The sequence below is a fragment of the Chamaea fasciata genome, unplaced genomic scaffold (assembly GCF_029207755.1).
Source record: "Chamaea fasciata isolate MVZ Bird 193981 ecotype frontalis unplaced genomic scaffold, bChaFas1.0.hap1 SCAF_3, whole genome shotgun sequence".
In the NCBI taxonomy this organism is placed as follows: Eukaryota; Metazoa; Chordata; class Aves; order Passeriformes; family Sylviidae; genus Chamaea; species Chamaea fasciata.
This window is the reverse complement of record NW_027094088.1, coordinates 47,184,473-47,200,401: the sequence shown is the minus strand read 5'-3', so window position 1 is coordinate 47,200,401 and position 15,929 is coordinate 47,184,473. Positions and strand designations below refer to the sequence as shown.

At 44.1% G+C, this 15,929-nt stretch overlaps 1 protein-coding gene across 1 annotated transcript in view; it reads left to right on the top strand.

Annotated features, from left to right (window-relative positions):
- UST (uronyl 2-sulfotransferase) overlaps positions 1 to 5,490 on the top strand; it is a 151,222-nt gene extending 145,732 nt beyond the window's left edge. Inside the window, exon 8 of the mRNA XM_066178877.1 lies at positions 1,886 to 5,490. Within this exon, the coding sequence (XP_066034974.1) occupies positions 1,886 to 2,169 (284 nt within the window). The 3' untranslated portion in view covers positions 2,170 to 5,490. The remainder of the gene's footprint in view (positions 1 to 1,885) is intronic.
- Positions 5,491 to 15,929: the final 10,439 nt, after the last annotated feature.

The following is a 15,929-nucleotide window of genomic DNA, read 5'->3' as shown; positions in this document are numbered from 1 at the left end:
GTAGAGACAGATTTCAGTGTGAAGAACTACTAAGTTTGGTGTAAAAGTTACATTTAATTACACCAGTGTATGTTTTAATAATTACCAACTAATAAAAACCATTCTTCCTTTAGAGAAGGAATTAAAAGTATAGATGCAAAATAGAATGAATGCTTTAAATAATTTTTTTTTGTGATTTAGAACAGCATTGCATTGCGTAAGCTAGTCAACGTATCTTCTCTTTATATCATTCTTCCTACATATCAAATAAGTCTGCTGTAGTTGATAAGCAAAACTGTTTCAGATGTAACTTTTTTCTTCTGCACCAGATGGGTGTGACACAATGAAGTTCAGTGAATAAGAGAATGTCCACTCCAGCAGCACTTATCTCATGTAGTATTATTAAAATGTTCTGAGTTGTTTTTCTTTAGTTCCTTTATTCTCAAGGAGGAAAATGTGTGTCTGCTGACGGAAAATCGAATTTTTTTACAAGTGTGAATACCTTAAGCTGTATGAATATTAATCTTTTAAAATTTAAAGAAAGCAGTTCATGTTCAATGCTGTGCTCTGCCCATCTGTTATACTTTCCAAGATTTAAAATATTGTATGAACTTTTTCTCTAAAAGATCATTGCTGTTGTGCTTGCTAGATGGACTTACTCATATTTTATTACCTCTTGGGATGAAAGGGTTTGTCTTTGTTTAAAGTTCCTCTCTTCCCTGAAAAGCTATTCTTGATTATTTCTCTTGGATAAACATATAGCTTGTGGGATCCCAAGAACAACTTACTTTTCCTGCTAGGAACCAGCGTTTGCATCCCTTAGCTTTATGTGTAAGCAATTGTGAAAACCTGTTTCTCTGTAGAGATGTTAAGCATATGTTAAGCTTTGCTGACAGGTGCTTCAGAAGACCTGTGTTCTGCTCACATGAACAAAACTCTACCCGTGGTAAAATCACATTTTGATTCAGGGACTCCCTCTGGAAGTGATGGTGGTTGCTGCCACTGGAACCTAGCTGGAAGCATAAAATGTTCTTTGTTGTCTGCTTCCTCCATCTAAGCCTTCTCTTTGCCGTCCTTCGTGTTCTGACCCTTCTAAATACTTCTGACTTGAAGAACTGCTGTTACCTAATAAAAATTAGGTTCCCACATTATATACTTCGGATGAAAATACTTGGGGAGAAAAATTATTGCCTTCAGAGCTTGCTTTACACGTCGTTCAAATACATTCATCTCCACTGATAGATTCATCTATCAAAGGCAAAGAGACAATTCAGTATCTTTGTTAGTAACCCTAATTCTTTATCAACAATAAAAGGTTTGTATTTCAGTTTACCAGAGCAAAAGTTGTCAGGTGAACAAAAAAGTAGTGAAATCTTCCAGGGCATAACAGGAAGATGAGTCTAGTTCCATTAACAGGTACAACCGATGAGAAAGTTAACAGGCACAGTTGATCCTAAGTTGTCATGTGGTGATGCCAGCAGTCTGTCGGTGCCACCCTGAGATGGATTCAGGTTGATAAGTATCTGTTTAGATTTGAACTATAATAAAGCACAACCGAGACAGGTCACCATATGCCACATAGAAAATAATTGATCATTTTAAGTTTGGTGATGTGCCTGACACCAAATTCCAAAGTTAGGCAAGATTGTGGGTTTTAACCATTGACAGTTAAGATCTTTGGTGACTGCAAACATGTATGAACTAGCCATATTTAAACATGCAGGTCTGACTTCAAACATCTGTATTTTTTCATAGCTTCTTAAAAGTAAATCCATTGTTAGAGACAGCTTGAACTCATTTGTATCAGTAATGTTGTAGGGTCATGCCTTAATGTTTAAATTAAAAAGTTTACATCTGGTCTCACTAATCGGCACCCACCATGTTGCTTGTTGTTCTTTCTTTACAGAACATAGGAAACTTGGCAATCTCACTGTGACAGTGAAAAAGACCGTCCCCTCTCCAGAAGCAATACAGATCCTCTACCAACGCATGAGATATGAATATGAGTTTTATTACTATGTCAAAGAACAATTCCACCTGCTAAAGCGCAAGTTTGGACTGAAGTCTCATAACAGGAAACCAAGTCCCAGACCTGAGTTCTTCATTCCTTCTCCCCTGGAAACAGAGGAACCAATAAATGACGAGGAAGAAGATGATGAAAAGTGGCTAGAGGATATCTATAAAAGGTGATGGATGGAAGAGCTATCCTTTCTCTTCTGGTGATCCCTCCAGCTTTCTTAAGATTTTTTTCAATAATTATTATAAGTAATTCCTTAAGGAACTGAGTTAATGCGCAGCGGATTTGAAATGGAACAGAAGAGACCATTCCCACATGCTGGAGCCATTGGGAGATACCTGATTTTGCAGGTTTGATTCATTATACAGTGTTGGCTCTAGAGCATCCTTGCTATAGCATAGTTCAAGAGAGAAGTAGCTACCATCTGTCACAAAATAACTTTTGGAATACACAGTAGGCCTTTGTGAACTGCAAAATACTAAAGAATAGATTAAGCATTCTTGAAAAGTAAATCTTACAGACTCTCATCTCTCTCTTTGACCAGAAACAAGTCTTCATGGTGTAACACTGTGGCGTGAACTACAGGCAGTGAGCCATTTGGGAAGGGTGCCTCTTTTTGTCCAAAGCACACTGGTATCCCAGTAGTGTGGTCAGAGCCATTGCTTTGTCTTCAAATCCAAGGATAACAGGCTCAGAAAGAGGCTAGGTGACAGCTCCTTGAATTACCTGTGCCAAAGGAGCGAGGCTGCTGTCTTGCCAAATCAGTACTAGTGAGTGTAAGGCCAGTTACAGGAGTCAGATAATTTTGGTAAAACCTTCTAGTTCATACAGTGGGAAAAGTTACCAAGTCAGTGAATGGCAACAACAAATTAAAAGTGCCAGGCAGAGCTTTATTTCAGCAGTAGAGTATGTTTCTATTAGACTCTAAAGGAAGAGGTGTAACATATGGGGTTTATGTTCAAGAATGGTATGTTTAGGTTTTTATTATTCTTGTGGGTCACAAATCCAAAGAGATACCATAAAAGCTACTCATTTAAAAGCTCAGGTGATCTGGAACTCCTGTATTTCTGTAACTGCAGAATTTAATTGTTCACGCCTGAATCTGAACACAGCTTCCCTACCAGACTCCTGCTTTTAGTGTGACTAGAAGGAAAATTAACAATATGAACATACACAGCTTCTCTAGTCGAAATATTTCAGAATCATCAAACAAGTACAAGAAGATGCGCTCCCTGAAACCAAAGCTGATTCAGTGATAGGTTATTAAGAGAGTCACTGTGAAAGTTGCCCTTGTGAATCACTTCAAATACCTGCCAGCACTAGGAAAGGGATCAGTGGAAGCTGGGAGGGGAAAGAGAAGTAGCACCAAGGTGTGAGGTGCTGTTGTTGTTCAGGTGGCTGTCCCTGGCGTGGGATTCCCTGTCATGTGGGGGTGTGCTGGCTGTTGGGCAGCCTGCCAGCCCTGGTGCTGCAGAAGTGACAGACCCACAGGCAGCCCTGCTCAGAGCGCTCTGGCCTTGTGCTACACGGCAGAATAGCAGGGAGTTTTGGGGTCTTGATGAGGCCTTGGCCTCTTATGCACCACTGTTGCCAGAGAAAGCTGGACTAATAGAGAATAAGAGCAATAAATTCCTGTCCCTAGAGCACAGCAAAGAGGCAGGTACAAGATGTTGCAGCTTCTTGCCAGGATGGGGACAATCCACATCTGTCTATCTCACATCCTTTCTCAAACATCTACCAGAAAATTTTTGGTTCCTATTCCACAGCTGCCATCTGCAAGGTCATACTTTGGTTTGCTATATCAAGCAAAAGTTATTTTGTGATGGATGAAGCATATAAACTCGGGATCAGCTCAAAGGGGCTTTCCAAGAGTTTTCTCTTCCATGAGCCTGCTGAGAGCCAATAAAAATTATGGTTGATCTTCTTCACCACTCACTCTTTACCTCTACACAGAGAATGAAAATAAAGGAGAGTTAAGACAAGATGCTAACTTACAGAAAATACTAGGAAAAAGATTCTGTTCTCATTATTAACATCCCAGGTTGGTGGTAGCAATGCACTACTGTGGGGGAGCACATGAAAGAAAGCTGAAAATGGCACAGATAGGAACTAACATATTAGCTAAAATATGAATCTGCTGCATTGTATATTTTAAGTGGTTTCTATGAAATTACATTGAAAGAGTAATGATTAGTTTACACACTGTGGAGTTGTTATGTTTTGGAAAGAACTAGTACTCTCATGTTTCTGAAATTTTGTTTGAATCCCTTTTCTGGCAACGTTTTAACAGAATATAGTCACTTAACACATTCACCCTTCCTGAGAGTTCACTGCCGTTTCCAGTAAAGTCTGTTTCTATCTGTTTGTTTATTTAATGGTATCTTCAGCCATCACTACTTATAATCTAAATACAGAAGCTGCTTAGTGATTTACTCGCTAGGTTTTAATATTGTTGTATTTTCGTAACAATCAACCTGGTGTCTCGTCCTCAAATGGTAATTCTTAAATTTATCTGGCACATAGCATCTAATATTCCTGGTTCTATGCCCTATTTCTCTGTCATTAAATATACTTTGCTTAAGTTTTAAAAGGTACGTTATGAATCTGGTAAATCTTTGACTTATTTATTGAAACTTTGCAACACATTCCAAATTCTAAGTTTCTCAGGAAGAAGTTGATTTAAATAATTATATTTGGGACTGATGAATATTTCTTACTCAAAAAAAAAATCACGGTTTGTAAGCCTTTAATCCACAACAGCTTTGTAGAAAGTGCCAGTGCATACACTTGGAGATCTTTGTGGGGGGAAAAAGGTGGCTGTTCAACATTTACAAAAATAAGAAAATATATGTCTACATTAGCTTAGCTATAAATGAAGCAACATATGTTTTGGAATGAAATCTTCTTTAACTTATTCACTACTATCTCCTGAAATATCAAAAAGCCATATGATTCTTTATTTTTCAATCCAATGATGTTTTAAAATAAAACTTGCACATTTCTTCCTGGTGCCATAGTCCTCTTGCTTACACTAGTTTTCCTGCCTGGATACAGTGGCTGTGGGTTGGACGTTGGAGCTGTACCCAACAGAACAGGGTTGGATATGGCACAGGGCATCCTCAGAAAGTCATACTTGAGCAGTGGGACTGGAGCAGGTTGCTCCTGGGTTATTCCATCTCCCAGACCATCCGGAGGTGTGAGCTGAAGTCCGAATTGTTTTACTCACCTGAGTTGTGCAATCAGTACGTTGAAGTGCATTGTCCAGTGTTCCGTGGCTGCTAAGTATAAGTTTTATCCAGGAGAAAAACAACTTCGTCTCCATACACTGCATTTTTACTAGATCTGGTGTTTGATGGCCAGGCATAATAGCTTCAGTAGTCACAGTGATGTTACAATGTAAGTGAAGTATCAGTGCTTTCACATTAAAGAGAGAATCAACTGTTGTTAAAATGCAGCATTCTGGAAAAGAAATAAATTTTACTCTTGAGTTTCAAGTGACAGTGACAAATTGTGCCATTTTTTGTTTCTCTTCAATTTACTTCTCTTTCACATGAATTTTGTTGGTGATGCGGGGTCAAGTCCAAGTATCTCAAATGTTCTCTACTTGTATGTAGAGAAGTAGCTTGACAGAACTGAAAATACAGGAACCTGATGGTATATTTAAAGCATTCCAGTTTCTTTGCAATTCTTTTACCATTGGATCTTTGATGAATTATTTGAGTGTAAGGATGTAGAATGGTACGTTGTATCATAAACAGACTAGCAAAGCCACGAATTCTAAATGTTGAAGGACACATCTGTGAATTCAAGCCATGGAATTTTTCCTCCTTTCAGTATTTGGTACAATAAAATTGAATTTACAGGTACGTTTTTTGACTAGCAAAGGAAACCACGCTGCACGCCAACTTTTATCCTCTTATCAAATGAAAAAAAATATTGCCTGCCAAAGAATAAAATTCTACATTCTTTTAAAAAATAAAGACCTGTAATTCCCAGCTAAGAGTAATGGTGCTCTGATCTTTCCCTCCATTTTAAGAAAGGGAACATCTGTGATGTTAGAACATTAGCCTAAAACAACACAGCAACATTTTTGAGAGCTAAAATACTATAATACATACCACAGCATTCCTTCTGTTTTATTTTTAAGGACTCAGCCTTTTTCGCAAGGAGTTCAACTAACAGATACAACACTGTTGATCAGTCTGCTTGCAGGAGCCGAGACCAGAGTAAAGAACTGAGTGTTGCTACGTACAGACCTCCACACACAGATTCCATGGGAAAAACGAGTATTACTGAGCTTTGGAAGTGCCTGTCTATTGGCAATGGAATCACTGGAACCACTTTTGCAGGGTCTGTCCCAAGGGAGGGTCTGCAAAGTGAGGTTCTGCTTAAGTATCCACAGTGTGGCAGGAAGGTGCTGGAAGGCAACTCCGTGAGAAAAGGCCAGTGGAGGGTAAAAAAACTTCACTGCTGAATATTTAAAGTGAATGGGAAGGGATCTTAGTTTGAAGGTTGAAAGTTAAATTGCAACCAGCATAAATCAATTCCTGATGTCTCACAGCTGAGAAACAGTAAGTTTTCTTTGCTTTGTCTGGAAATGGCGTTGTGTGCCAAGCTGCAACATGCAGTGAACTCAAATCTCAGTTGTAAGCTTCAGAAAATCTGTGTGTGTGTGTGTGTGTGTAGTGAGAGCACCAGCACACGGTAATAGTTGTGTCTCAGCACCCATGGCTGACCCTGTCATCTGGGAAGAGCCTGCAGTAAGGTGGCTGTGGGGGCAGTGGGATGGGGGAAAGGGAAAGTTTTCTGCAAATACCAATTTGGCCTTGCAGACACCATAAGATGGCAAGATTTGACCACTGGTTTATTTAAATGTGGATTTTGAATACAAACACGTGGATTTCCTTTTCTGGGTGTGTTAAGGAGGAATGTGAGTTGTTTTTGTATTTAACTGATTGTGGCTGGAAGGGTAGGTTAGTAATACTGCTGTCAGACAGGCACATTGGAGTGTACTTTATGCACACTTTTGTCATCTCTCTGTTCCCTTTGGATGCAATGGGCAAAAAAAAAAAGCTAAAGAAATATGTGCTGTGAAAAGTAGAGATTAGCAGGAATACATGGAGGAGATGCTGTTCAGAGTTAAGATGATTGGTCTAAACACAAGGATAATAAAGAGCAGCCAGCAGCAGTGGCACACAAGCTGCTCACTCTGTGGCTTTGTCTTATCTAGAAAATTTGAGACCAGGCTTCAAAATCAAATACTGCTTCAAATTTGTGATTTGTTCTGTTAACAGGGCAGTACTGGATTTTTTACTTTTTCCCTATGCTTTCAAATTGCCACTTCGCCTCACAAACTTGGCAGAGCATAAGCACACAGCCTATTCCTGTATCTGATGTGCAGGAGCTCACCAGAGACATGGATGTGATCCTTCGGCAAACCCCTCTCCAAGTGCAAGTGACGAGCAGAGTGAAACAAATCCTTGGCACAGTGTTGCTGCTAACAGGCGGAGTAATATTTAGTTACTGTGCCACAAGGGAAAGTATTCCTGCAGTTCTCCAGTTTACTACAGGCAACTTTGGATAACCTCAAGGGTCATGGGACCACTATCAGATAGCAAAAGCATGTCACAGTGTTGAACTCATGATCATCTCCAGGTTAGGTGTAGGAAAGAAACAGAGGTGCTTACAGTTTGTACCAGACACAAGAGTGACAGTCCAGGCGATGGTTTCCCACAGCACACAGGGATTTCTCTTCTTGAAGCTTCCTATCTAGTTTGTATGGTGGGAAGCTCAGGGAGAGGAAGTCAGCTGCAGTTGGTAGTCTCTGACTCCTCAAAGAAGACAAGATTCTGAAGATCATGCTGGATAAACGTGCTAGAAGAAGTAGTAGTGAGGCACTTGTCCTTCACAGATGAGCTGTGAGCCTTTTCCATTTTCACTTTCTCCATTTGTTTGTATTTGGCTGTATTTGCTGTATTTCCCAAGGTCAGTCTGTGTAGGGTATTTCTTCACTAACCGTATTGTCTAAGCATCTTGGAAAATTATTAATATGCTTATCCTTTTGATCCACAGTGGAGGTAAAGAAGTGCTGTTATCCCCATTTCATACATTGGGAATGGATACAGCAAGTGGGTAAGTGATGTTCCAAATGTCACGCCAAAAGGTTGTGAAAAAGAACTGATGATAATTTAGCCAAGTGTCTTAATCGTTGAACTTTTCTTCTTTTCAGCCCTAGATTTTAGAAGGCAAAACAACTACTATGGAAAATTTTAGTTACTTGGAGTATTTTCCTTAAAACTGGGAAAACCTTTCAGTTAACTGCCTAAATAGGAATGATGTTTTAGCCCTTCTCCAGACCATTAGTTTCCTTTTGGGACAAAGATTAATTCCAAGTTTTATCTGTTCAGTTGCATACTAAACACCTGCAGAAATGGTATGGTCGTAAGATGGCTTTGTGTTTGGGAACGGTGTTCCTGTAGCAGTTCAGAGGAGATAAGCAGGTAGATGGGTGGCTGAAGTCACATCTCGTAAATTCAGCCATTCGCAAGAATATGATCATATTTTCTCCTGCAATATGTGGTACTTGTAGCCTACCTGAAAAATCATCAGACCTGTGTTCATGTACGTGGTCTAAGCTGTGCTTTCATTTGGTTTTCCACAGTGCTTAAAAACCTTGAAAAGAAAGCAATGCCTCATCGCCAGGGAGTGACGAAGGTTCTCTCACAGCTCACCACGTAGTCAGCTTTGTTTGATGTACTCATAAACTCAAACTTCTGATACCTTCTACTTACCGGGCAGGGGCATATACCTCTTGCCTTAGAGATCTGGTGCTTTCCTCTCATCTCTTCCCCGTCCTTCCCTCACCTGGACAGCACGCATCATTAAAGCTTATGCCTATATCTTCTGGGGAGCATCTTAAGGAAGACTGTGCAAATGTGGACATAATCCTCTGTTCCAAGTGTCCGTGGAGATGCTTGAGCTGCTGAGCCTTGCTCTAAACTTTAATTGTGGGGGAAGGCTCTTGACTTTGGGCCCATCTTGCAGGTGTCAGCTTCATTCCTGCCCCAGATCTGGTTTCTGTTCTGAGCATTAGGGTGGGTGCTGGTCTGTCTCTGTTGAAATAACTGAGGCTTAGCAATACCAAATCCGTCCCCTCTGGCTTTGGGCTGGGAGGCTGAAATGCACTGGCAGGTAAGCCCATCAGGGTGCCGGGAAGCCTCCATGGTGTCAGTCCTCTTGATGTGAGCAGACACACTCAGTGTCAGCAGCAGCCCTGGGGGCTGTGTCTGCGTGGGGCGGGGGAAACGGAGGCTGGCTGGTGGGCACTTCTGCCAATCTCCCTTGGACAAGTTTCTGCTAGTCCTGTCAGCACTTGCTGTGGAAAAGAAACTTTTTTCCTGCGCTTCTTTGGACAGGAAGCTGGCAAAGAAAACCCAGCAGTGCTTCTCTTCTATGGAGGCTGCAGAGATCCAGGGGAGATGTCAGGGTGCAGGGGAGGGAAAGCAGCAGCCTCCTGCCTGTCCCATATGGGCTGAGTTCCAAGCTCTTTCTCATCAGACCTAGGCAGGATGGTGCTGGTAGAGGACAGTGCTGCTCCTTGAAGCATGAGAACCCAGCTCCTCACAATGGAATTTTGTGTCAGAAACTTAGCCATGGAAACTCCTTGGAGTCTCTCAGCACAGTTGTAGCTTTCCATTAGGTTTTGCCCCAAAGAACATGATTTGGCCCATCAGCACTGTCTGGAAACTGAGCTTTCTAGTGACTCCACAATCCAGCCCTTGTCAGTCACGCCACTTAGTCTGTGCATGGGGCTCTTTGTGATAAACCTCACTGGAATTTGGAAAACATTCAGCAAATTTGACCTCTACTTTGTCTTATAAATATCAGTGTCAAGCAGCATCATGCATGCTTTATCACTCCAAAGCAGGGAAAAGGAGATGGAATTAGTGCAGTCAGCTCTGGTTTTCCAAAACAGTATCTTCTGAGTTAAAAAAGCTTTTTGCTTCTCAAAAAGCAAATGTCCTCTCAAAATACAATGTCCTCTTTTTGCCCCAGGACCGGGGCTTCTTCTCAAACTTGCTCTAAATCCTTATGGACATGGACCGGTCAACCCAAAGGAGCTTAAAGCATTTTTGTCTCTTTCGGATAGAGCACTGTGGCAGCCAGCTCCCGCAAGGAAGGCAAGATGAGACCCAGGCCATTTCTCTGCACAGGAGAGACCAGCCCACGTCTTTCCCATTTCTCTCCCCATTTTTCACCACAGGAAACGGAACAGAGGCATCAGAAAAACCTTGGCCAAGAACAGCTCTGACCAAAGTTAAGAGCTTCTTAACTTCTATACAAAACAGAGAAGTGCAAAATAGATAGCAAAGCTTACTGGGGCAGTCCAGGGAAAACGCATCCAGCTGCCAGGTCAGCATCTTTTCCAAAAGCTGCTGCTCCTGCTAACAGAAGGAAGATCAGACCCTTTCGTCCCTTTACAGATGGATGTGGTCCCACAGTGTCCCCTCCCTGGCCCCCTCGCAGAGCTGCCCAGGCCACGGGCCCGTGCCGGTGCTGTGGCAGGCGGCAGATGAGGGCGCCTCGGGAGCCCTGCACAGCTGGCGGCCCCGCCTGCTGCCGAATCGCTGTGTGGCCCAGCCTAATTGCTTAAAGCTTTCCTCTTCCCCTCACCGCCAATGCTGGAGTGTAGTATTTATCTGCTCTGCAAAACTTTTATGAGAATTGGTACGGTTTTGTAGAATTCCTGAATAACAGGGATCACAATAGCTGCGGCGGAGCCAGACTGTGCAAACCCAAACGCTTGCACTGTTGGCCTTATTTACACACAGTCTCTGCAGGGAGGAGTTGTGCTCCCCTGCCTCCCACGAGCGTCTGCACAAAGCTCCCAGAGCCCTCACCATTCAGCGGAGGAGAGACTGCTCAGTGCCCGCAGCACTTCGCCATCCACCTTCCTCCTCCTTCAGTCCCAGGCTCCGCAAAGAGCATGGGCGCCATTGGAAGACGGCTGAATGTAGCTCTCTAAACCACTTTGGGACTTTGCACTAGTTTGTCTTCCTCCAGGAATATAAAGGAGGTCCTAAGAAACTTCCCTGGGGAAATTTTCCATGGGAAAATCTTCCTTGCTTTCCTACCAGATAGTAAGCTAGGAAAAGTAATTTGGAACGGGACAGGTAATCCCCACCTTCTTCAAAATAGCCCTTCAGGTTTTGGCCAGCCCTTACGTACTGTGAAGCTAGAAGTGACATGTCATAACCTTGAAGATTCTTCTTACTGGCAGTGTTTAAGATAAAATTGTGATAGTAATTACAAATAGTAATGATAATAAGGTTGTGTTCACCTCCCAGTGATGTTCAGTTGAAACAGTAGATTCTGAAAAAAAAGATGCTTTGCATGCAGAGGAAGCCTTATGCAGGAAGGGGATGAGTGCAGGTTAAACTGTGGGAGCCTCTTGCTGAGGAGGCCTAGACTGCAGTGCTCAACTCCTGGGAATAGCCAGCTTTCCCCTTCTTCCTTCCTCTCCCATGCATGCCGGTCATTTCAGTTTAGATGAAACAGAAAAAATACCAAGCCAAGCCAAACCAAACCTAAGTATCTATTGTTTTTTCCAGCCTGTCTGTCCAAAAGTAGTTTGCTTTAGTCCAGTGAGTCAAAAGGTATTATTCCCTTCCTCACCATTCCCATTTATACTGCTTAAGGGGAGATTTGGCAGAGAAATGGTGTGGACAAGCCCAGAACCTTGCACCAGTACTTGGTAGCTTGTTCTTGGGGAAGCACTGCATTAGCTGCTGGGACTGCAGGCGTGGAGACTGTCTAAATGGTGATTTTGTTCAGGGCCAGTGGAGCCTGCCTGAAAGTGCCACTATAAAGGGGATCATAATCTGAAACCACCAAGGGGAGCAAAACCAGGCTGGCACATGCAGCAATGGCAAGTTCCCACCATAGCACTGCAGTGTCACAGTCAACAAGTGTTTTCTATGTGCACTGTATAGGAACACAAGAAGTGTATGTCCATGGCTTCAAAAACAGTGACCCTCTATATCTCTGCCGGGGGCATTAGAAAAAAAGACAGAATTCTGAGTTTTGCTTCTAGAAGATTTGAGAGATGTTAGAGACCAGAGCAGAGAAACCAAAACAGAGGTGATGAACAGGGTGGGGTGTAAGGAGCAGAATCCTGTACAGGAGAGGTTGAGGTACGCTACTCCTGGTACAGGTATTGGGCATTCTCCATGCAGCTTGATATCCATAAAGGAGCTGGTAAAAAGGCCAGTCACAGCCTCTCTGGCTCCATGTTCCCTGCCCCTGATGGTGAGGGCACACTTTGTGAAATGCCCACGCCTGATAAAAGACAGGCATTCACAGCAATGGGTAAAAGATTCAACCTGTGCCCAGATAAAGGTGGATCCAGGTGAAACTGCTTAATAACCCTGGCAGTCACTGACTATCAGGTGCTGGAGCCAGTCCGAGGGGAAATGAGCAGAGATGGAATTTGTTCGTCCTTTTCCGTTCTGGTCATCAAAGATCAGTGCTGGTGTAAATTAACTAATGCTGCACATTTTTTAAAGGAAGCAAGGCTGCCTATAATGCTGTTTCAAGCTTTCTCCTAGTAAGCTACCAGTATCAGCTTTGTTTAAAGGTTTTCTTCACCTCTCAATCTCAACTTTGTGCCCTCTGCTTCTCAACAAAATGTACTAAAGTCAAGGGAGGCTCTGGGCTGACTCACTTTTGTCAGATTTTTCCTCCTGCTGCTGTGGTCCCTTGTTCCCATACCTCGTGGGTCTCTGCATTTCCAATGCAGAGCCAGTGCTCCGCAAAAATGCACCGCAAGCTTTCAAAGAATGCATCTGTTTATATTACCTCCCCTGGCCCAACATCCTGTTTTTGGGAAAAATAGCTTTTATAATGAGAAGCAGGGGAAAGCGAACCAATGATTCTCCATGCAAGAGGCGAAGCTCTTCCTTTTCCCCAGCGCTTTTGGGAGCGGACTCTGTTCTTTCCCCGGAACTCCTGCCTTGGAGGGAAGAGCCGATGTCGGCAGCCGGGCTCTCGGGGCAGAGGCGCGGTGCCCGCGGCCCCATGAGGCGAAGCTGCCCGGGGCCGATGGATGCCGCTCCCGGCGGGCTGGGCCCTGCCCGGAGCCGGGCGGGCACTAGAGGGAGCCGCGGCCGCGGCCATCCCGGCCCGGGCCCGGCACGGGCAGGTGGAGCAGCGCCGGGAGCGGCTCCGGCTCCCAGACAATGCCCGGGGCTCGCTCCGGGTGCCGGCTCCGCTGCCGCGCTCCCGCGGGAACCTGCGGGGCAGCGGGAGGAGCGGCCGGGCGGCAGGAGGGGAAGTGCCGAGAGAGCCGGGACGGAGCCGGGCAGCCCAGCGAGGGGTTCCGGCTGGCAGCGAGCCCTCGGGCATCGAGGAATCCAAGAGATTCCGGGCGGGAGGTGGTGTGAGATGTGGCCGGATACTAGAGGATGAAAACCAGGGCGTGGCCGCGTCTCGAGATCTGGGCAAAGGCCAGGGTTGGTGGAGGGAGGAAGCGCATTGCTGAGTACTGAAATGATAAGGTACAGCTTGCTTTCAAAAGCCAACCAAAGAAACCGAGGCTGTGAAAAGTCGTTTTCAAGCTGGGGCTGTAACAACCTTTTATGAACAAACATCAAACCTGCAAAACCATATTCCCGTTGACTTTTGGCAGTGGGAAGAACAAATTAAACAGATGGTACCTTTCTTCTGGTGACATCAAAGCCTAAAAAAGATGAATAGCCTAAACCTTATCGCTCTCTTGAGAGATCATTCACTACCGTAATCCCAACTTTGCTGGGCACATTTAGAAGCACATGCCATACTCAGTCTTCACTTCAGGAGTGGGACCCTGGATCTCTTCCTTCACTTGAGGCAGGAGCCTTTCCCCATATTTTGCCCCTTTCCCATTACCTCTCCTCCAGCAGCACCTCAAGGGGTCTGTGCAGTTTTCATTAGGTAAACTCGCCTGTGGTTCCTTGTTCACTATTTTCGTCTGGACAGAACATAGATTCTGGGACATGGGCACAGAGAGAGATTAGGTGGTTTAAATCTTATGCCTCGGGCCCCTCTCCAAGGAAAAGCTGTTGCTAACTTACAGCTGTCTCGTGCTCTCTGTGGAATGAGAGGGAAGTCCATTCAGTCCAGTGAAAATAAACCCACCATCATAGCTGGCATTCTCGTTGGTAGTCTCAGTGCAGAGGCCAAGGATTTGAGGGTTGTGACACATGAGGCAGCTCACTCCTAAAGAGCTTGATCTGGGCTGAAACGTGTCATCAGAAAAGTATGAGGAGCCTTGTGCTCCCGCTGTCAATACAGTACTTGCCCTCTTCACACGGATCGGCTTTCCTTTTCTGTCCTGCCAGTCTGGCACACGGCATGGGTACCCTTTACTGTACATTCACTTTAAAGGAGAAGGACACACAGTTTCCTCTCACTAGGCTCCTGCAGCTAGCTATTATTTTGCCGCCGCCATCTATCCTCCTCTCCTGACTCAAAGGTCGTGTCCTATCTTCCTGCTACCTGGCAGACACCCCATTGTCTCCTCTGCCTGTTAACTCTCCTCTCTTGTTCCCCAGCTCCTCCTGGGCATGAGGCTGAGTGCCTAGGGGCTACCTGGGTACAGTGGCACAGGTGGTGCCTGGGTTCAGGTGGGCAGGCTGTCAAGTAGCTGAGCAGTTGTCAGGAGCGGTTCTAGGAGCATGGCAGCAGGTACAGTGTAGCTGTGTACATGCTCTGCCATTGTCAGCCTTTCTTCCCAAGTGAGGATCAAGAGTGAGTCCAGGGCTGTGCAAGAGGCTATCATGGGCAGGAAGTGTTGACTATAACAAGGTTATTTATCATATGATATGAGAAAGCTGAAGCTTTCATCATAGAGACCTAGAGGTTTTCTCTTTGCTCTTTTATCAACATGTCTGAGAGTTTATACAGGCTTCTCACGGGGGCTGAAATCTCTGTTGAAGTGGGTTTCATAAGCTTCCTGATTTAATTCACCTAATATGCTAAACATAAGTGTAGCATGCAGCAGAGAGGCCAGAACAGCTCTGTGAGTTAAGAAGGTGCAGCGAGTGAGTAGGACAGATGCAGTGAAGGGATACACTACCAGAAGAAAGTGAAATGCAAAGCAACGCCATCTAGAAGACTTGCCATCCATCAAAACTGATTTGTCACCGTGTATTGCCACTGTAATGGTTTCACATTTCACACTCTTTCATCATGGAGCCTAATCCAATGGCCACTCCCCTTGTGGATCAGATTAAGGAGGTCGATCACCCTGGAGATGACCTGGGAGCTTTTCAAGTGAAAGAGCAATTTTTTTTTTTTTTTTTTTTTTTTTTTAAAGGGGTTAAAAAAAATTCAGTATTAAATCTTCATGCTTTCCTGGGCAATTTTGGATAGCTTGGTTTGGTCTCCTCCCCCTGCATTCACTGCCGTAGGTCTTTTCTTGGTACAGCTTCCACATACTCACCATGAGCCCTCCTCAGAGCTGACTGTGCTATGTGCTCATTTTCCAACTAAAAAAGAAGCCTGGAAAAATGTAAGCAAGGGTTGCTCCAGCCAGGCCATGTGGACAGATCTGCAGCCTCTACAGCACCCAGCTCCTGCACACCTTCCTCTGAAGGCTGTGGAAAGGTTTTTAAATTATATGGTGCAAAGAGAAGGGGAAGCCTGCAGCCGGTTTTCGTTCTGGGGTGAGAAAGTTGAAAGAATAAAAAAATTAGAGGCAGTTCTTTCACAAAGGTGATTAGGGCAGAAGAATGTCAGATTCGGTGAAGAAAGTTTCCTTATCGGGCTGCAGATTTATTAAATGCGTTCCAGACTTGCATTGCTTCATTCAAGTTTAACAGAGCAGTAATACTTAATATGCCCTTTAGCAACTTAATACTCTCTTGTACAAATCACTGGAAAATTTAAAATAGAA